Below are 22,877 nucleotides of genomic sequence, written 5' to 3' on the forward strand. Positions count from 1 at the left end.
GGATCCTCTGCAGTGAATGGGTGCCGTCAGAATGAGAGTCCAAACAGCTGATAAAAACATCACAATAATACACAAGCAATCCACACCACTCCAGTCCATCAATTAATGTCTTGTGAAACAAAAAGCTGCATGTTTGTAATAAACAAATTCATCATGTTTTAACTTCAAACGGTTGCTTCCAGCTAAAATATCCTCTATCCATAATACTGATTTTTCCATTGAAAAAGTCATTTGGTCTGAATCAAGAGAGAAATACTCACAGATCAAGCAACGTTTACAAGCGGAAACAGTCCAAAACGGTTCTACACAAATATGTGGGTGGATTTTGATGTGAGAAGACAACAGGGGATGAGACATTATTATGGATTATGGAGTATTTTGGCCTGAAGCAATGGTTTAAAGTTATAACACCTTAATTACCTTAAGGAATTGTTTATTGCAAATAAGCAGCTTTTCCCTTCACAAGATGTTAACTGATGGACTGGAATTGGTGTGGATTACTTGTGTATTACTGTGATGTTTTAATCAGCTGTTTGGACTCTCATTCTGACGGCACCCATTCACTTCAGAGGATCCACTGGTGAGCAAGTGATGCAATGCTACATTTCTTCAAATCTGTTCTGATGAAGAAACAAACTCATCTACATCCTGGGTGACCTGAGGGCGAGTAAGCTTTAAATTCTTGCTTTTAAACCAATTTTTGCCATAGACTTCCACTTGAAGACTTCCGTCTTGATTTGATTGAACTTACCTCTCTGTAATCTCCAGCGGGCTAGTCAGAGCTTCGCTGCCAAGCTGCCAAAAAAAAAAACATGATACATGATAACTCAATCCCTCAAACTGATGGAGAACGTCACAGGGCAACACATTTCAGAAGAGCTGACAGGAAACATCTAAGTAGAGAAGCAGACAGATAAACACCTTCTGCTGTGTGTGGACGTCCAACTCCTGAGCCAACGTCCCTTTCTCGTCCTGGAGTGACACCTGCTTCTGAGACTTCTGATTGGCTGACAGTTTTAGCACCTCACTACACAGAGAGAGAGATAAGGAGAGAGTTAATGCCAATACTATCATACAAGACTAGCATACTCGCATACTAGTATTTTGCAGTATCTGAATTTTCTGTGTGCATTTAACGCCTGGATGACCTACACTACCATTAAAACGTTCATGGTCGGTCAGATTTTAAGACTTTTATTCATCAAGGACACATTAAATTTATCAAAAGTGGCAGTAAAATCATTTATAATATTAAAAAAGACTTCTAATTCAAATAAATGCTGTAGTTTTTTTTACTTTCTATTCATCAACGAATTCTGAAGAAAATATATCAAGGTTTCCACAAAAATATTAAGCAGCACAACTGTTTTCATTGATAATAATAATAAATGTTTCTTGAGCAGCAAATCAGCATATCAGAATGATTTCTGAAGGATCATGTGACACTGAAGACTGGAGTAATGATGCTGAAAATTCAGCTTTGCATCACAGGAATAAAACACATTTAATATAAATTTAAAATATATTCAAATAGAAAATAGTTATTTTAAATTGTAATAATATTTCACAATATTACTGATTTTATTGCAGTTTATTAAAATAAATGCCGCCTTTGTGAGCATAAGAGACTTCTTTCAAAAACACAGAAAAAAAATCTTACTGATCCCAAACTTTTGAACAGTAGTGTACTGCACTTACCAGACTACACTGTGTGGAATACTGTACCCACAATGCAGTGCGCTCAACTTGACTTACTATTTCATATATGAAAAATTATCTGGATATTAAATTTAATATTTAGCTAAATATATCACTTCCAGTTAATTGGTCATATTTAATTTAAACATTTAGTCTAGTCTAAATAAACAGCATACTACTGATTATCATAATATTCTGCAGCATATAGAACATATAATGTGCAGTATGTAATGTGAGCAGTCAAAAACAAATTCTGAGCATAAAATACTGTTGTTGTTTTTTTGTTTTTTTTATAATGCACAGTGATTTTCATGTTCTTTTTGATGGCAGTGACAACAAGCCCTCAACCCTTCAATCCACCCTGACGTCAATCCTGGCATCCTTTCCTATTTTCCTCTAATTCCTAGGCAATGCACATTGTTTAATATATCATCTTTCCTTTCCATCACGACCCGTCGGCAGTTAAGACATTTCAAAGACCAAGCGCTTGACAAATAACAGCGTTTGGTTACAAAAAGCGGTAGTAAAAATGTGAGCTCAAAAAATAAAGAAAGAAAAACACTTCAGAAAGGTCACCGTCATCCTCCTCGTGTGTAACGAATGAGCCAATCTATTTTTACCCAGGGTGCATTATGATGCAGGAATAAATCAAATCATGCACGCTCAAAACTCAAGCAGAAAATCAAGGTCAAGTCTCTAAATTGCACCATCGTAAAAAACTAAAAGCTATAAGAGCCTCACAAATTCAAAAAGAATATTCTGTGTTCAATAAAGCATAACATCTTTTTTCCATAAAGAAAAAAATAGCAAAAAATATAATATTGTAAGCTACACTATGATACATATTCATGAGCATCAGAAGATCAGCAGAGTGTTATGAAAGGAACTCCATGGGATCTCACGTGGAGTCGAGAGCGTTAGACAGGCGGAAAACCAGCAGCTGTAGCTGGAAAGATGCGGTTACGTAAAACTCCCTGGAGGAGAGAAGCTCACTTCTGAAACGTTCGGCTGCGAATATCTTCAGCGCAAGAGCTCAAAAGAGGCTCCACATGGGTACCTGCTTGCATCACTGGAGCCGTCACTCGCTGGACACGCCAATCAACTGCAGCTTGAAGGAGTGTGTCGGATCAGCTCGAGTTACAAAGGCTTTGAGCTTCGGTTTGTGGCGCTTCAATTCAGAGTCAACATGAATTCAGAATGGACCCCACTGGATTTTACACCACCAGAAATGTTCATTGTGGTTGTAAAAGCATTTTGAGCTAAAGGTTTCTGCTTTAATGCTTACAATTTATTTTGCAGACAGATTTATTGCAAATAAATTGAAAATAAACTGTTTAAATATAAAAAATGAAACCGTTTTTATTAGAATTTCTGGAATTTATTTATTTTTGAAATATTTATATATTTTCCCTCTTATTTTTCAATTCCTGGTGTATAAAATCAGGTTCTGCCCTACATTTTTTTTTTTTTAATGATTATCCTGATTGTGAAATGCTGCAAGCCAGATTCAAAAGCTCTTTGTGTCAGAACATGTGCATTATGCTTGTTATTCAAAAATTGAGGTTGAGTAATTTTGCAAAACAAATAAAAACAATTATATAATTATGTAATTATGTAAACATTTTCAAAATTGAAAAAAGGCTTTTTTAAATAAATTTAAATACATTTTTAAATGAAAGTAAATCAAAATTCACCACCCATTCAATTACTGATGGATCAAATCAGGTTCTGCCCTATATTTTTTCTTATTGATTATCCTGAAGCCAAATTCAAACTCTTATTGCACGTGAGCACAAGCGTGTCAGAATGTGTATTGTTGTTATTCAGAAATTTTGAGCTAAATATTTCTGCTAAATGCTTAAAATAAATTTTGTAAACAAATAATAAAAAAAAAACCCATTAAAAATGTAATTAATTAAATTGCTAAATAAATATGAAAAGTAAAAATTATGAAATATTTTAATTGCAATTTTTGGAATTTATTTATTACTTTTTCAGCAGGTGTCACCAAACCCTCTTATTTTTCAAAAGCTTTTTTACAAAGACACTTTTCATTATCTTGTCAATTCCTGATGTATAAAATCAGGTTCTGCTCTACATTTTTTCCTTGTTGATTATCCTGATTGTGAAATGCTGCAGAACATGTGCATTATGCTTGTTATTCAAAAGTTGAGGTAGAGTAATTTTGCAAACAAATAAAAACAATATAAACTTTTTCAAAATTGAAAAAAGGCATTTTTAAATAAACTTAAATACATTTTTACATTAAAGTAAATCAAATAAATAAACTGTGCTTAAATATAAAAAATGAAACATTTCATATTTGAACCTTTTGGGTATTTTAAGTATTTATCTCTTTAGCGAGTGTCACCAAACCCCCTTTTTTTTTTTTTAGACACTTTCATATAGAGACACTTTTCACCATACATTACTGATGGATCAAATCAGGTTCTGCCCTATATTTTTTCTTATTGATTATCCTGAAGCCAAATTCAAACTCTTATTGCACGTGAGCACAACCGCTCAATGTGTCAGAATGTGTATTGTTGTTATTCAGAAATTTTGAGCGAAATGTTTCTGCTAAATGCTTAAAATTAATTTTGTAAACAAACAAATAAAAATTAAAAAAAACATTAAAAATGTAATTAAATAGCTAAATAAATATGAAAAGTAAAAATTATGAAATATTTTAATTGCGATTTTTGGAATTTATTTATTATTTGTTCAGCAGGTGTCACCAAACCCTCTTATTTTTCATCATCCAGTCAATTCCTGATGTATAATATCAGGTTCTGCTCTACATTTTTTCCTTATTGATTACCCTGAATGTGAAATGCTGCGAGCCAGATTCAAACTTATATCGCCCACATGAGCACAACAGCTCAATATGTCAGAACACGCACACTACGCCTGTTGCTATTCAGAAATCAAAGCTGTTGTGACCATGTGGACTTGGGATGTCATTCTATGACTCACAGATCTAATTTAATCACCACAATGACGCCAACATGGTACTTAACTGACTAATTAAGATCAAGATCCTTTATAGCTCCAACTAAGCAGACAATTAATGTAATAAGATGCAGTTGAAAGATGTTAAATGGCGCTCATTTGTTGCAGCTGTTGTTCAGTGGTCAGCAAACGTGAACTAATCCATGTGAGGCTGGATCATGTCATTTCCTCTCCTCACTATTAGTTCCAGTCCTCTCAATGCTATCACTATCGATGAAAGTGTCAGAAAGTCCTAAATAAATAATGAAACGGTCAATCAAGAGAACAGCATGGGTGCATGTCAGCAGGAGACTCACATTTCTTTGCGGAGGCTGTCGATGCTCTGCGTTTCTGAACTCAGCTGCTCCTGATACTGAGAGTTCTGCTGCTTCAGGGCCTCAAGCTGGTGGACGAGATAAAAGACAAATAAATCAAGTGAAAGAAACAGGTTTAAGGAAAAATGGTTTTGGACAAAACATAGTGGGGTGAATGTCATGAAACCTTTCAAGAAAATGTATTTTGCAAATCGCTTATTTAAGGACTATTTTATCATTTCTTTTCTCGGGTTCTTAAATTATTTTAATGACAATCAAGCATACTCTGGTTCAAATTCTCATTACCATAAAAAATATCTAAATTTCATACCTGCAATGTTAAAAATATATATATAATTATTGTGTAAATATTATTTAAATTTACATAGTGTATTTCTACATAATGGTATCATTTGTTGTACTTTTTAACTTAAGTTTCCGAGGGTGACTTATGGTTCTAAAACTGGTTTTAAAATAATAAATTTGCTTCTGATATTAATAATTTATAGTGTATTTCTACATAATGGTTACTTTACTATATGCTCACTTGCACAAAATATCTTTATTACAGTATTTTTCTAAAATGTCAGAAATTATCATTAACTAAAACTATTTTTTTTACTTTCATTAATACATTTTCATTCATAAAAAAAGCAGAAACAATATAGAAATTTAGAAATTACAAATATAGAAAATTTGAAATTTTGCCTCAGCAACTAAACGAAATAAAATATGTTTAAGTACTAAAATTATTGAAACTAAAACATTAAAACTAAATAGTTAAATAGTAATATTTAAAATGCAAAAGGACATAACAAAATGACTGAAACAAACACAAAGTAACATTAGAATAAAAACTGAAAATATAAAAATAAAAGCTAATTAATAAATACCAAAATATATATAATACTAAAATAACACTCTGTAAAAGGCATTAAATTGTCATGAAATAATAATGGGATTATGCACAAAGGTGTTCTGGGTGTTTTTTAATATCTTTTTAACGTCGAAAAATTGTAAAATCAGACACCCCTCCTCAACTAGACACACACTGAAGTACTAATTATTTCTGTTGCACAAAAATTGCAAGTTAAATGCTAAAGTTTAAAACTAAGAGTTTGGAGCAAATACATAATCCTAAGCATGAGTAATAATAGTGACGCTTGCTTTAGCAAATACCTGTAAAAGTCATGCGAAAAAAAAACAAAAAAAACTGTTTAGTACAATCGATGAGAGCGGAGAAGATAAATCACATTTCGGAGTAATGCATACACAACAGATATTTAGAAAAAGCATGTCAGTCCATCACATCTGGTGAAGTCAGATTACTGTTCCCACGAGACCCATAATTCAATCCCATCACACAGTGCTGGCTCACTGTGAGTAACTGGTCTGCATCAGACTGAAGCGTTAATTACACTCTTCAGCACAAACGCCCACAACTGGCTCATCCAAGAACCAACATCAATGTTTTATTATGAACCAGCAGAGATTCGCCTGTGCTGATATCTCTGAGTGATTCAGTGTTTACATTCAGAAAGCCTGAGAGATTCCGTGATGGAGGAATTACACTGTCATCAATGAATGAAATGTCATCAAACAACCATTTCATTCACACTCAGACACGTGAAAGCATTCTTCAACTCAATGTCCACAGCTACTCACAGAAATAACACGCAAGGGATACAGTGACACAAAGTATTTTCTTTCCTTTCTGTGCATAAAAAATAAAAATAGTGACAAAAATAGTGATGCATATATTTTATGATAATTACCAATATCCAACATTATGGCCAATATCAGGGGGAAAACAATGCCACCAAAATTCAAAATGGGGGGAAAACTGCCTTGTTTGTAATAAATCTTTTTATTCGTAATATCTGATATTTTTCTCAAACTTCTCTTATAAGCCTTACACATTATTGCCAGGTGGAGAATTTAATTCAAAGCATTGATTTAAATATAAATTCAAATATCAGTTTTATAGTTATACAACTGATTATAAAAGCATATGTAATTATCATATGGTTATTATTATTTATGGTTATAAAATTATAAATAATAATAGGGGGGAGTCGTGGCCTAATGGTTAGAGAGTCGGACTCATAACCCAAAGGTTGTGGGTTCGAGTCTCGTACCGGCAGGGATTGTATTGGGAAAAGCAGTGTTGTTATTGTTAACTAAATCGAAAACTAAAATTCTAAAAATGCTTTGTTACTTAAACCAGAAATAAATATAAATATTAGCTGAAAAACTTAAATACAACTAAATAAACTAAAAATTAATAAATTATCGTACTTATTCAAATGGGGAATTTATTTTAATGTGTTGACTGAATTCAAGTATCTGAGGGTGTTTTATGATTATAAAACTGATTATAAAATCATAAATTTGCTCTTAAAAATAAACTCTAGGAACTTAATATTTTAACTTAATTAAGTTCATTTCTGACACTGGTCGAAATTCTAAATCAATACATTGGGAGAAAAAACAACAACAACAACAAACAGCGCTCACATTAAACCTCCACTTCTAAACGCTTCTAATGCAATCAGGCACCAAAACTTAAAATTTATTTAAATAGGATGAAATAAGCCCATATATTATCCAGTTTCAATATCATCCTAACCCAGTTCTAATATTTAAAAAAATGCTGACATTCCTGAATACCAACATGGTCACCGATATACAGTATCATGCATCCCTACAAAGTGCACTACAGAAGAGCGATCTTTACCTGGCACAGAGAGCTATAAACGCTGCCCGTGTAGTTCTGTTGGAGCGCTGTCACATCCATGCTGCTGTGTCTTTCCTGTTTTTTCCAAACAAATGTGCCCTATCAATAATACATCCCCCTATGGCCCCCTGCAGCAAAAGAGAGGCACGAGCTCTCACTCTGCTGGCGTTCCAGCACACGCTTGCACAAACACACGCTCTGAAAAGCATCACACAGGGCAGCTTCATTATGTAAGGATGACAAGCCCCGCCCCTCTCCTCTCGACATCCCCCTGCTGACCCCACCCCCTCCTTCTGCTGTTCTCCGTCATCTGCCTGTTCTCGTCCTGTATTAGCTGTTTCTACATGATGATACATGTTTGTCTCTGGTGTCATCAGAGAAATTAAAATCCTTGCATGAGCAAAGCCTCTATTTCTTGTTTATTTTATAAATAAATATATAAACAGATTAAAATGTTTCTGAAGGATCATGTGACACTTATGCCTGGAGTAATGATACAGAAAATTCCGATTTGCATTACAGTAATAGATTACATGTTAAAATATATTTCAAACTATAATAATATTTTACAACATTACTGTTTTGACTGTATTTTTGATTAAATAAATGCAGCCTTGGTGAGCATATGCATGAAAAACCCTTACATATCTCAAACTTTTGTACAGTTGTGTATTTTTTTTTTTAAAGCTGCCGCACAGAGACTTCAATCCTTGAATGACACAAAAAAAGAATGAAATTCAGGCTAAACTAAATTAGCTCTGCTTTTTTAAACCTCAAGGGGACAAAAGTCCAAAATGAGGTCACAATAAGGTTGTCTTTTTCAATACAGAAACCAAAAATACATTTAAAGGGACAGTTCACCCAAAAAATATTGTTTCAAAACAAAAAAGAACTTTTGAAAAATGTTCATGCTCCTCGTTTTCATATAACATCAAGTCATAGTTACAAATAAGTAGTCCATATGACTTGTGTGCTAAAATTCTAAGTAATTTGATATATTTGTGTAAGAAATAGAGCAAAATTTAAGTAAATTTCCTCTGTCATAACACACAAAGTTACTGTATGTCTCCAAAGGAGTTGGAATATAGTGCAAAAAGAAGCTTGAGCATTCACCAAAACTCAATTTGTGCTCTATGAATCATATGGGTTTAGAACAACACTCTTAAAAATAAAGGTTCCTTATTGGATGGTTGAAAATGAAAATTAATTTTCAGCTGAATATTTTCAGTTGCATCAGCGCATCACAAGCGAACACCCAATATAACCACAGACTGAACCAACAACACCATCTAAACCACTGCAGGTCAGTCAATATAATACAGATGCTGAATTTGATTGAGAACCAGTGATATAAGAAGACCTGTTACGCTTTCACGCAGTCTTACCGTATGTGAAAAGCACAACCCCAGGAAGCAAGTCTCCTCTGATAAGTGCAGGTCGTTGGGGTGATTATGTAAGGCCACGTATGAGCGCACAGAACATGCTTTACATGCAGCCTGCAGGCGGTCAGATGTACAGGACTCATGCATGAATTAACAGTGTGTCTGAACCATTATGTCAGTAATAGTACAGTTACACAGTGAAAAATCTCTGCTTGCCTCTTAAAGGGGACATATGATGCGATTTCAATTTTTCCTTTCTCTTTGGAGTGTTACAAGCTCTTGGTGCATAGAAAATAATGTGTTTTTTTTACTTTAAACCGCATAAACACATTTCATTACACCAAATACACAAAATAATGTTCTTTTTAGCAGCATCATATGACCCCTTTAAGTAAATGCGTTTATTCAGCTACAAATGCTAAATATGTTTTAATGTTGCTACTGGCATGTTCACACGCATTTTTTTATGATGATTACTGATGTCTGCTAAGGTGACAATGACTTAACTAAGGTTAAGTGATTTGAACACTAACAAACTCATAACACTAAGTATTAAACTTTACCGTACACCAGTGCTACTGTATGAACACGAATACCTCAAATCATGTGGTCAGTGTAGGAGATCCATTGAACAACCACCTAGCAACCACCCTGAGCACCCTAGCAACAACTCATGACATCCTAGCAACACGGAGGTGACTTTTGAACTGGTAGACACTAATTCAAATAAATCAATTAGTCACACCCTTTCAAGTCCCTTTCAGACAGCAGATACGACCTGACAGTAACCAGGAGGAGTCACTGTTTATCTGCATGATATAAAGAATAAAGCATATTTACCTCCTCCTGCAACTTCTTATTCCTCTCTGTCATCTGCTCCAGCTTTTCATCAGACTGTAAACTCTGTTTGAGTGAGAGAAAACCTCTGGTCACTCATGTGCCATTTGACCAACATGCTCAAATATAAACTAACATATAAAAGCTTGGGGTTGGTATAAGATTCTTTTTTCAAAAAACTCTCTTCTGCTCACCAAGGCTGCATTTATTTGATCAAAAAACCCAGTAAAAACAGTAACATTTTTTAAATGTTATTACAATTTTAAAAAACTGCTTACTATTTGAATATATTTTAAAACGTAATTTATTCCTGTTATGCAAAGCTGAATTTTCAGCATCATTCCTCCAGTCTTCAGTGTCACATGATCCTTCAGAAATCATTCTAATGTGCTACAAATAACAATACCATCTTAATCTTACCCACCCCAAACCTTTGAGCAGTAGTGTATAAAACAGCAGGAGCTACTGGGTGTATGTATTACAAATGTCATTCGGTCACCTGGGTTTGGTCTTTGAAGGCTTTCAGTTCCACCACCTGCTGTTCCAGCTCAGCGCTTCTCTCTGTGATTTTTTTCAGCTCTCCTTCTGCTCGGCCCAACTTCTCCTTCAGCTTCTTCATCTGAAGCTCTCTCTCTTCACCCTTCGCCTGTTCCTGCTGCTGCCGGATGGCCACATCCCTCTGCAGGTCCTCCTTCTCCCTGGACACCTGATCCAGCTTCTCTCTCTGCATTTTAATGTTCCTTTCCGTTTCTGCCGCCGAACAGAAGTAGTCATAGAGGAGCTCATGTAGCAGTATTTGTGCTAAAATTATCATTTTCCCCAAACTTTCACACAAATTGGACTACTGAGCAAGTAAAAGTGTGCCGTTGTGAATTATGGCTCTGCTGGGAATGGCTGGTTTATCTCATGAACATGCAAAAACGACATTGCTAAGCTGTTCACGTTGGCGCAGGTTCAAATGCCAGGGATGCAAATATATAAAATGCTCAGATGCTTTATGCAGTTATTTAGCATTTAGGTGCTTTAGATGAGTCATGTTTTGCTTACCTTGCATGGCTAGTGTTGCTTTATTATTGTCCTCCACTGCTGTGTCAAGTTTCTGCTTCTGAAATCAAACATAAAGAATTGGTACAACAGGTTGGCCAAAAAGGGAAAAAAAAAACGTTCAAACATTTTTTTTTAGTTACATAGAAATTTTATATAAATGTGTTTTACTTTTATAATTGATAATTAATGTTATATAATTCAAGTACTTGGTGACTTTTATCATATTGCTATTGCAGCTTCACATAAAGCCTAACCATACCTATTAACCATTGTAAAAATCACTGTAATGTATGGCCTCTCATGACTTATTGGCTTAAAAGACAAGTATTTGTAATGATATAACACTTAATTTGAGAGAAAAGTATGTATCCCCAGGCACATCTAAATAATTCAATAATATAAAAAGCTGTTATTAGATCACCATATGGTCTGGAGGGAGGCGCAAGTACAGCACAAGATACAGAAACCTTTAAAAATACATAGCGCCATTATGTGAAAAAAAAAGGTATTTCAGGTTAGTAAATAAAAAAAAAAGGAAGGAAAGGAAAGGACGTGATGTGACGTGTGGCCAAGTATGGTGTCCCATACTTGGAATTTGTACTCTGCATTTAACCCATCCAAGTGCACACACACAGCAGTGAGTAGTGAACAAACACGCACACACACACCATGAACACACACCTGGAGCAGTGGGCAGCCAATGCTGCGGCGCCCGGGGAGCAGTTGGGGGTTCGGTGTCTTGCTCAAGGGCACCTCAGTCGTGGTATTGAGGGTGGAGAGAGCGCTGGACATTCACTCCCCCCACCGACAATCCCTGCCGGACCGGAAACTCGAACCCGCAACCTTCGGGTTACAAGTCCGACTCTCTAACCATTAGGCCACGACTGCCCCAGCTAACACTAATAAGTCCCCAACACTAATAAGCAGTATTAGTGTTGAATACCAGATCTTGCAGCTGCTGCTGGAGGGATGTTTTCTCCTGTTCAGAGGAGGCGAGTTTCTGCTGGAATATGAGCACTTCCTTCTGTCTGTTTTCCAATTCAAAGTTCAGCTCCTTGATCTATAAGAATGCAGAGAATATAGTGATCAATTCTAATGATGCAAATGTTTTCTGATGTACAATAACATGTCATAATGCATCTTGTTTAGATGGATTCAAGGGGGTTGAATGGACCTTTTTGTCTTGTAATGGAGGTGAGGCTGATCCCGCGGTCTCAGCCCGGAGAGTTCTCAGCTGAAGATGCAAATCGGACACCTCCTTTTCCAGCTCCATGATTCTGGAGCGCTCGGACACTGTGGCAACCTACAGTGGGACACACGACTTCATCAACCGCTTATAGTGACCAAACCGGGGCGACTGGAGCCATTATAATTAAACTAGATATTTTCTGTATAAGAAACATCTACTATTTTCTCATTAATTTAATTATCTAATCAAATTAGATCCATTTCAGATTCACATTATGGTCATGTGGGAAAAATTTAAGAAAAATCATCATGCCAGGAAAAACAAGTATGTACTATCATTCAAAAGGACTTTTGAATACTTTTATTTAGTAAGACTGCATTCAAATTGATCAAAGGTGACAGTAAAAAAAATTCTGATTTCATATCTCGCAATTTGAAAAACAAAATATGTATTATCATTCAAAGGACTTTTAAAAAAAGAAATTAATACTTTTATTTAGTAAGACTGCATTCAAATCAAAGGTGACAGAAAAAAATCTTGCAATTTAGATTTTTTTTCCTCTGAATTCTAAGTTTTTTCTCAGAATTTCTTTCAAGCAATACATTTTTCTTTTTCTTTTTTCTTCTCAGAATTGTGAGTTTGTATCTTGCATTTGAGCAAGATACTTGTATTGAGCATAAATCTAGCGAATTCTGCAGCAAATAGTGAAAACAAGCTTCTATAGTTTTTAATATTGATAATAATAAGAAATGTTTTTTGGCGGGCAGCAAATCAGCATATTACAACGATTTCTGAAGGATCATGTGACACTGAAAACTGAAGTAATGATGCTGAAAATTCAGCTTTGCCATCACAGGAATTAGGTACATTTTTAAATATATTAAAACAGAAAACATTTTTTTATATTGTAATAATATTTCACAATATTACTGTTTTTACTGTATTTTTGATCAAATAAATGCAGCCTTGGTGAGCAGAAGAGATTTCTTTCAAAAACATTTTAAAAATCTTATTGACTCCAAATTTGAACAGTAGTGTAAACCTACAAATATACCTATAAAATGCACTTTACACTTTAAATCATATATATTTTCCCAAATTACATTAGGCTATTGAGAATTGTGATGAAAATGTGTTTAAATGTCATGAAAAAAACCTACATGGACCCCTACATGGGGTCCCTAAATGGACCTAAAAAAAAAAATTGAACTAAAAATATTCTTTATGCAAAACAATTTCTTATTTTCTTCACTTGATTTTGGGATGAAAAACGACTTGCAGAGATGCATCCAGTGGTGCTTACAAAAAAAGAGACCTACCTCAATCCATCATGGAATAAAAAAATAATCACTTTCCCAAAATAAGCAAAATCTCTTCCGTGCATGGGGATCTGACATTTACCCCAAGAGAAATCTCTCTCACCCTCCCATATGACAGACTGATTTACCCTAGTGTCCTCTAACTCCCTCTGGAGTTTATCTGCTTTGGTCTTTTCAAAGAGAAGACTCTGTTCGAGCTCCTTAATGTGGGCATGCTCCATTTTGGTCTGCGTCTGTTAGTAGACAGAAGAGGAAAAGAGAGAGACAACACCAACGGCGCGGTCACGTGTCAGCCAAAAGCCAAGTACGAAGAGCTTCATGCAGACCTTGACATCATCCTCCTCTATGAATGAGGACAAAGACAGCAGTGACACACAGAGAGCGGCGTGAAGACGGAAGATCGCATTAAAAAAACCAAGAACACCAAGACATGAAACAAATGCGGCTCAAAGAGCAGGCCGATGAAAGAAAGATGGAGGGTGTCAATAATAAAAGAATGAAGGAAGGAATTAAATGTGTAAACGTGATCAAAGATGAAGAAAGAAGAATGCAGTGAATGAATGAACAAATAAAGAAAATAAGGGAAATGAAGTATCAAAGAATCAATGCTACAAGAACTAGAAACAGAAGTGATGCACTGTTTATTACTTATGAAAGAAAGTTTAATAGATCTTCTCAAAAGTGATTTTTGAAGAACTTGATCCTCATGTAATTAACAATTTGATCTTGAGACAAAATGAATGAATGAAAGAATTTATCCATCTATAGTGGTCAATCATTTACAAATACCTTTCTATGAATAAATCACTGAATTAATGAATCTATCTATCCATCTATCCATCTATCTATCCATCCATCCATCCATCCATCAGTGTGGTCATTAGTTTACAAATACCTTTCTATAAATGAATCACTGAAGTAATGAATTCATGAATCAATGAATCTATCTATAGTTGTGGTCATTAGTTTAAAAATTATTTTCTATGAATGAATCACTGAATCAATGAGTCACTGAATTAATGAATCTATCTAGCTACCTATCTATCTGTAGTTGTGGTCATTAGTTTACAATTACCTTTCTATGAATGAATCAATGATTCACTGAACTAATGAATTAAGGAATCAATGAATCTATGAATCTATGAATCTATCTATCTATCTATCTATCTATAATTGTGGTCATTAGTTTACAAATACCTTTCTATGAATGAATCACTGATCTCATCTTTAAATATATCTACTTTTCTCCTGTGAATTTGTCTAAAATATAAGTATAAAAACCTGATCTGATCATTTCTGCATTAACACAGGCTGGTCTGTTAAAGACAGGTTACTGCACTGGTCAGCTCATATCCAGTTTCTTTCATTGTAAACGTATATGATAGGATCACTTTACCTCTAGGTCACCTTTGGTAATGCAAGCTTCCTCTACACGGAACTGCAGGTCCTCCACTTTTCTGTGGGCCAAAAAGTACACTTTAAGCCCTCAAATGTTTCTTCAGATATTCAGAATATTCCATGTTCTTCAGTAGCAATCAATTACTATACAAAGTATTTTTAATGATAAATATTACCTTTTTTCCTCTTCCAGTTGATTCATCAGCTCCACTTTATCTCTGTCTGCAGTCTCCACGAGTCTCCGCAACTGGTCCAACTTGGCTTCCATCTCCACAGCATACTTCAAAAACACGCAAAAACAGAGTCTCGTTTATCATCCAAAAAAATTATGACTTTCACATAATGATGATAGAATAGCTACCGACCTGTTCCTGGCCCTGTCTGAGCAGCGCCAGCTCTTGCTGCACCTCTCCGGCATGACTTGTGGCTCGTGCCACTTCCGTCCTCTCCAGGTCCCGCTCGGCCAGGAGCTGCTCGATGTGCTGCTGCTTCTCCTTCAGGGCCTCCTGCAGGGCCGTGGTGCCTGAGATCTTCCGTGCGTACCGAGCCGACGTCTCTGTGAGCTGAGAGATTATTGACAGGTATTATTTCAAATAATATTTAAAGAAAAGCATAAAATGTCAATGAAAGGTGTGGGACTGTACCAGGCCTGCTCGGCTGGGTTTGCCTCCAACTGAGGAGGTGACAGAGCTGAGGGAGCTGATGGAGGACGCGCTGGGGCTGTTCTTTAGGGTTGACCTGCGCCTGGAGGATTTGGATTTAGCAGGAGTGGTGGACGGGAATCCAATGCGGGTGACTTTGTGAGTAGGAGCGAACAGTCCATACTTTGGTAGGCACTGGAAGTATCTATGGGAGTGAAGCATATAAATATACTGGTACTGCTCAAAAGTCTGGAGTTGGTATGACTTTTAAATGTTTTTGAAAAAAGTCTCTTATGCTCACCCAAGACTTCATTTATTTGATCAAAAATACAATAAAAACAAGACTATTGTAAAATATTATTACACTTTAAAATAAGTGTTCTCTATTTTAATATAGTCATATTTATTATATTTATTCCTGTGTAACATTATAGTAATATTATAGATATCTTTACTATCAGTTTTGATCAATTTAATGTGTCTTTGCTGAATAAAAGTAATAATTTCTTTCAAAAAATTTTTAAGAAAATTACTTTTGAATGTCAGCGTATAAGCTGTCTGGGGAATAGCTAAGATCTTCTTTATCATTTAGCTTACAATAACTTCCCATAAAGACAGTTCAGAGTAACCCAAGGTTAAAGCCACCACAAAAAAGTACTAACAACCCATTTTACTTCCATAATGTGAAAGATTTCACAATAAAACTGGATTTTTCACATTTTTTTCCATTGGAATTGAACATGAAAAGTGAACTTTATGATATATAGCTGAAAAAAAGACCCTAGTAATCTTACACATCTCTTCTATTGTTTCAATGGAGATATCAAGAATATCTTAAAGGGGTCATATGATGCGATTTCAAGTTTTCCTTTCTCTTTGGAGTGTTACAAGCTGATTGTGCATAGATAAGATCCCTGAAGTTGCAAAGACTAAAGTCTCAAATACAAAGAGATATTCTTTATACGAAGCGCTTGAGAGAGGCGGGGCATATAGGACCTACAATAATGTACATTATTTGAAAAATAATGTGTTTTTTGAACATTAAAGCATGTCAACATATTCTGTTACACCAAATACACAAAATAATGATCTTTAAAAAAGCATCATATGACCCCTTTAAAACTCGGGTTAGATTCATCTAGATAAGTAAAGACCTGAAAGATCTGTTTTATAAATGTGTTTTAAAACAGATCATCCTTTTCCCACGAGTTGATCTTATGTAATTCTGGCAAACTGTGGCCTTACCTTGCACCAGCCACTGCCCCATCATTCTTGCCAAGAGGCTCATCCAACTCAACACCGCACCAATCACCTTTCGCAAAGTCAGTTTCGCCCAGGAAACGCACAACACCTGCCTTGGTTCCACCAACCTGAGAAGTGCAAGCAAAAAGTTCCCTCAAACTTCCCACAATAAGCCACTAAGCATGAAGACAGACAGGAGACGGTCTTACCAGAACACGATCACCCAACTTCAGTTCCCGCTGCAACTTCTTGGCCGAATCTGTCTCAGACAGATTGGATGCAGACTCGCTGGCGGCCCTGGTTAGGTTTGTTGAGGTCTTGGTGGTTGCACTAATGGTTTGAGTGACAGGAACGGGATCTTTGGCAGGGGAGGTGGATGTCTTGTTGGTGGGCGTCTGTGTGCCATTGGCCTCACGCTCTGGTACGGGAGTGCGGGACAGTTTGGAGGGCCGAGTAAATATACCTCTCAAGTCCTCACACTGGAAGTAGCGCACTCCGGCCACAGAGCCATCGTTCTTCCCGATGGGCTCGTCTAGAACTATTCCCGCCCATTGGCCCGGTGCAAACTGGGTCCCTCCGATGAACTGCACATAACCCGGTTTATTTCCATTGACCCAAACTCGTTCGCCAACAGAGAAATCTGACGCAGCATCTTGGGCCGTATTAGAGGTTGGGGATGTTACAGCCTTGGCGCCAGCTACAATCAGAAAAAAAATAAGAGCACGTCAGCACTGAATCAGTGTGTCTCTTATGTAACCAATGGGTGACTCACCTGAGGTGGGCGAGGTTTTGGTTGGCGTCGCAGCTGGTTTACCAATCTTGGTGGGTGGTTTGAGACCACTCGGCTTCCCCGTACTCATTTTCCCTGCTTTATGCACACAAATGTGCTATTCCTGCAGAGCCTGGAAGAATGACAACTCTCCCTGACCAGATCCGATTCCCTAACAGAAGAAAATGGTGAATACAGAATACATAGTTCAGAATACAGTTTTAGAATAGTTCAGAATACAGTTTTATTGCGTTTAGTTGTTTTATTGTGTGATAAACCAAGAACCATGGTATCCATAATAACTGACCTTTTGCAAAGAGCTTGACTGACATGCAATCTGACCAATCATAATGCCAAAACCTGCCATTTTATCCGACAAACAAATCAGACAGGAGAGTAGATTAAATTCAGTGGACAAACTGTGTGTATTGACGTCTTTCCGCGGTTGAAATAAGTTCTGATGCTCATTCATGTTTATTTGGTGCTTTAAGTAAATATGAAAAGACGATCAGTTTATGTGCCGCTTGAACTGAGGCAATACAGCGATCTGTCACGACACATTAAAGATCCACGAAAGGTATTTATTGTTTGCATTTCTTAAAAATGCCAAAATTATAAATCTAAGACTTTGTTTCATACCAGAAATAACCTGTTGTGTCTTGTGCTCCGCAATGTATTTTTCACTGCGTGAGAACATGATGCGTAGTGTGAGAGCGGCATGGCTTGTCGGACATAGCAATACTAACTAAGGAGGGCGGGTTTTTGCGAAGGGTCAATTGTGAAGTCATGATGAAACTGAAATAGCAACAGATATTTATTCTGTATTGTGACATACATTTTAATGGTTATCGAAAAAGGCAGGACTTGGTTCTATCCACCGGTCGTTGATTGGATGTTGAGATGTGGGCGTGGGCACTCTAGCATGTGCTTGTAGGGGCGGGGTTACATCATAGAGCAATTAATATTTAAAAAATGTAATTATAAGGTCAAAAAAAAGTACAAATGAAACGCGCACAAATTAATTGCTCACACTAATATCCATAACACACATTTAGAAAATAGATATGGTAAATTTTCATTTCATGCCCACTTTAAAGCAAGAGGGGCCACAACTATTTGTAACGTTAATGTGCAAAGCTTCCGGTGTAGGCTGCTTTCAGTTGTTTTAGATGTACAAAACAGTCCGTTGTGCTGCTACAAACTGGTATTTGTTATCATATGATTTTAATTATTGTAACCATAAACAAACTAGACTGTTGCGCAAACCGTTTACTGCACTGTTATTCACCCATGCTGGTATTCCATAGCAGCTAATGAATCAGAAGTCCGGCACATTCACAGGAAATAGCTTACTTCCGCCTTAAAACATGAGGTGGATGTGTTGGTATTGCTTTGCTACATATCATGGTAATAAATCAATTATGTTTATGCATGGTAAAACCATTACTGTCACAGTATTGTTTATAAAATGCATGGTGTTACCATGATATTTTTGTTAGTGACTGCTGAAGGAAGAATCCATATTATGATGATTTACGTTCTAACTGCCGTCACTATGGTAGTTTGGTGGGAACTGTTGTTACCATGGTAACCAAGGCTATTTGTGTCAGCTAATGACAGTTAATCCTGAGTACAAAATCATTTATATTTACACTAATCCACAACATGACACACAATCAAGTTTAACGGTTAAAAAACTCACTTACAAAAAAGTACCATGGTACTACCTTGGCATTACATGTCTTCGTGGACATGTACCATGGTAATATAATCTGACACTGCCATTTTACCATGTTACTACCACCAAAGCACTTTTTCGTAACACCAATTATAACATAATTGTTTACTTTATCCATTAATAATAAATCAGTAGTTATTCGTTTCATTTTAAGAAAGAGTAAATAAAGTTACCTGTACTTTTGGTTCTGGTTATTATCTAACGTTAAATATTAAAAAGAAGAAGAAGAGTTAATGACGCTTAAATGTAATCAACGATTTCAATCAATTTGGACTGGACCGTTAACATGACTAAATATTGTTGTTATTGTTTATTTTTAGCGAGCTAACGATAACTAGCCAAACGATACCTGTCAAAACAAATATCACAACTATCCACGAATTTCACATTGTATTCCATAAAATAAATACCAAAATGTCTGTTTTCAGTCAGTAATTCAGTGTATTTGTGTTTCTACGTGGCTGCGACTTCACGCCATAACAAACTGGCTAGCAGCCGACATTAGCCAGAGAAGCTAAATACTCTAAATGCAACACAAATAATCTCAATGCAGTGGGCTTTAGAGAAATCAAAGTGATGACAGTCTCTTACCTGAACCGTTTTAATGTGTAGCATTCCTCCGTGGTAAAGGGAAATGAGGGATTTCGTGTTTGTCTGGATGATCTCACACTAGTGATGATGATGATGATGGGTGAGGCAGTTCAACACGAAGCTGCACCCAAACACTTTAATTACAGTGACTTTTGACATGACATCTGAATAATGTAAATTAGCAAGTTCAACAACAATTAAAATGGGGTGGCATCAAAGAAAGTGGGGGAAAATGTGGATTTATGAAAGCATGCATGGGACTTTTGTTGCAGAACAAGTTTGATTGTAAAACAATTGTCTTTCAGGTAGGGAGAGGCAGAAAATGTGTTGACTTGTGATAAAAATGCGTAATTTTGAGACCGAATTCTTTAATATATTTTCATCAATAATAATGTTAACACAGACATATCTTTGGATGGAATTATTGTGAATGGATCTGACCGGAAGGTTGTTAGTGGTCTGTGGCGGCCACTAGTGGTCAAATCTGATTAGTGACCAAAATGTAAAAAAAAAAAAAAAAAGTAAATTGTAATAATTTTTGCATTGTCGCGTTCTTTTATTTATTACTGAATGAGTGAATGAATTCATTTTCATTAAAGTTGAGAGACCGGAATAAATGTCGCATTTTTACTATTCTGACCACAAGAGAGCGCACAGTGATTAAATATCGCAAATCAATCAATCAATCAATCATTAACTAGCTAATATGTTTCGACACTATTTCTGATAGTAACTCTGATAGTAAACTCCATGTACCTTTGCACAGGTTTAATTGATAACATAGTGTTATTATTACCTCAGTTTTAGGCACTTCCTAACTGTATTCTGAACCTGCAACCTGTGGTTTTCGAATGCTGATACATTCCTCAACAATAATTAAAGGATTATCAAATAGTTATGTGTATGCATAGCTGTTTCATTTGTGCTTTATGCAGCTTATAATGGAATCCAATATTTAACATCCCAAATCATATAAAAAAACAGCCCATGACCGTATTGATTGCAACGTTCCAGTTAAATTGCAATATTGTCACATGCATATTCACAAATTTCCTTATCTAACATCCGGGGAACTTCGAAATTGTTCTTCAGACATGATTCCGTTGTGTGCAACATCTGCATGACTGTGTGCATGTGCATCACCAGAGGGCGCATGCGCTGGACATGAGGACTGCTGAACTGGTCCATTATAACATTACGGTCATATCTGCACCTAAACTCAAGGAGACAGTAGGTATAGATCTTGCAGTAATCAGCACATGGATGTTTCCGTCTGAATGCAGCGCTCGTGTTGTGTGCTAATCACATGCATCTGTGTTCCTCAAGCAGACCGAAAGCTTCTGCAATAGATGGGAAGACCAGGACACCAAAGGAGTCCATAAAGGATTTGTGTCCAATACACAACATCGTGTAAGGTAAGGTGTACACGAAGCTCGATTTGCATTAAATAAAAAAGGCATGTTTGTTTACAATTTTTTTGATTCGAAATATTGGTTTCCAAACATACGTCTCATAGTGTTATTTTATACACATAAAAAAGAATACATTTTATATGTGCAAAGATCTGATGCACGTGTGGAAGGATCTTTTCACATTCCAGCTGCTGCCATTTTGTTTATGTTTTAACCCATCTGTTCTGTTCGGTCATTTTAATCAGATAGGACATCAGCAGATATAATATAATATATCGACATTTCCACAAGGCCTGGTGACTTTTCCTACGCTAGCCATCTGAACACACAAGTCTAAGTGACTGTGGTGTTTCCGCTCAGATTTGATCGACCATTGTTAAATTAATAAATAAAATAAAATGTCTGAGACCATAACAGAGCAATTATGAAACAATTTGTCAAATAATAATATAAACCATTGATGCACATTAATGCAGAACAGACGCAAACAAATGAATGGATGATGCTATAACACTTTTTTTGTCAATATTCAAACATTCAGATTGAGATTAACTTTATTGGCCTGGTTTTAGAGTAGCTATAAATGACATACATAGAGCGACACAAACACAAATAAAAACATACAAGCACAAAATGCAACAAATGGCAAAGTTGATCCAGAGAACAAAGAGTTAAATCAGTTAATAAATAAATAACTAGAAACAGCCACAGTGCAGAACACAGTGAGGTGGAAGAAACCGTGATACTATTGGCTCTTTTGATATAAGCAGGTTCTGCTCAGAACCGCTCACAGGTGATCATGTCTGTAGGGGGCGGGGTTCATGTGACGACATGCTGATACGTGCCAATACTCTCGCGAGAGCAAGGCAGCTGTTGCTTTATTTCAGAATCAGAGGCTCTAAAAAAAGCGCGATAAAAAAAACGAGGATAATCGACTCGTTGACTACTCAGGTTATCTCTCATTGGCTTAGAACAATCGTGACATTTTATTCTTGTCTAAATGTCAGTCTTTAAAGGGGTCATATGATGCTGCTAAAAAGAACATTATTTTGTGTATTTGGTGTAATGAAATGTGTTTATGCGGTTTAAAGTTAAAAAAACACATTATTTTCCACATACTGTACATTATTGTTGCTGCTGGCCGGGTGCCCTAAGCAGAATTGTATTGTTGTGCCCCCTCCCCAAAATATTTTGGAAATAATAAAAAAGAAAAACACACCAACTATAGGGGTCAAAATTGAACTTTAATAAAACATAAATGTAAATAAATAAATAAATTGTAATTAAATTGTATTATTTACAAATTACAATTGTAGCTCTACAGCAAAAAATAAATAAATTACAAACTAAAATTACACACATTAAATTAAACATTTTAAAAGATTAAATATTATCAAAATAAACAATAATTGAATAAAAAAAATCAAACGCAGTGGCTATTTGCACTAAGTGTAAGTTGCAATGGATTCTATTTGCACTAAGTGTAAGTTGCAATGGATTCTATTTACACTAAGTGGAAATATCAGCATTTTCTTAGCGATAGATGCTATTTACACTAAGTGCAAATAGCTA

The 22,877-nt window shown here is 35.9% G+C and overlaps 1 protein-coding gene across 3 annotated transcripts in view; it reads right to left on the reverse strand.

Moving 5' to 3' along the window:
• LOC107722336 (CAP-Gly domain-containing linker protein 1-like) overlaps positions 1-20,038 on the reverse strand; it is a 25,090-nt gene extending 5,052 nt beyond the window's left edge. The window contains exons 1-18 of one of the 3 annotated variants that reach the window (XM_016530658.1): positions 19,894-20,038; positions 18,400-18,491; positions 17,568-17,736; positions 17,005-17,492; positions 16,799-16,923; positions 15,557-15,758; positions 15,278-15,475; positions 15,089-15,192; positions 14,911-14,971; positions 13,643-13,747; positions 12,181-12,309; positions 11,950-12,066; positions 11,007-11,064; positions 10,459-10,709; positions 9,963-10,025; positions 5,007-5,092; positions 922-1,027; positions 752-795 (exon numbers count right to left, since the gene is read on the reverse strand). In XM_016530658.1, coding sequence (XP_016386144.1) covers positions 752-795; positions 922-1,027; positions 5,007-5,092; positions 9,963-10,025; positions 10,459-10,709; positions 11,007-11,064; positions 11,950-12,066; positions 12,181-12,309; positions 13,643-13,747; positions 14,911-14,971; positions 15,089-15,192; positions 15,278-15,475; positions 15,557-15,758; positions 16,799-16,923; positions 17,005-17,492; positions 17,568-17,655 — 2,225 coding nt within the window. In that variant the 5' untranslated portion in view covers positions 17,656-17,736; positions 18,400-18,491; positions 19,894-20,038. The remainder of the gene's footprint in view (positions 1-751; positions 796-921; positions 1,028-5,006; positions 5,093-9,962; positions 10,026-10,458; positions 10,710-11,006; positions 11,065-11,949; positions 12,067-12,180; positions 12,310-13,642; positions 13,748-14,910; positions 14,972-15,088; positions 15,193-15,277; positions 15,476-15,556; positions 15,759-16,798; positions 16,924-17,004; positions 17,493-17,567; positions 17,737-18,399; positions 18,492-19,893) is intronic. The other 2 variants (XM_016530657.1, XM_016530659.1) reach the window with 2 other exon arrangements.
• Between the last annotated feature and the right edge of the window lie 2,839 nt (positions 20,039-22,877).

This window comes from Sinocyclocheilus rhinocerous, unplaced genomic scaffold (genome assembly GCF_001515625.1).
Source record: "Sinocyclocheilus rhinocerous isolate Xijiao unplaced genomic scaffold, SAMN03320098_v1.1 scaffold874, whole genome shotgun sequence".
Classification (NCBI taxonomy): domain Eukaryota; kingdom Metazoa; phylum Chordata; class Actinopteri; order Cypriniformes; family Cyprinidae; genus Sinocyclocheilus; species Sinocyclocheilus rhinocerous.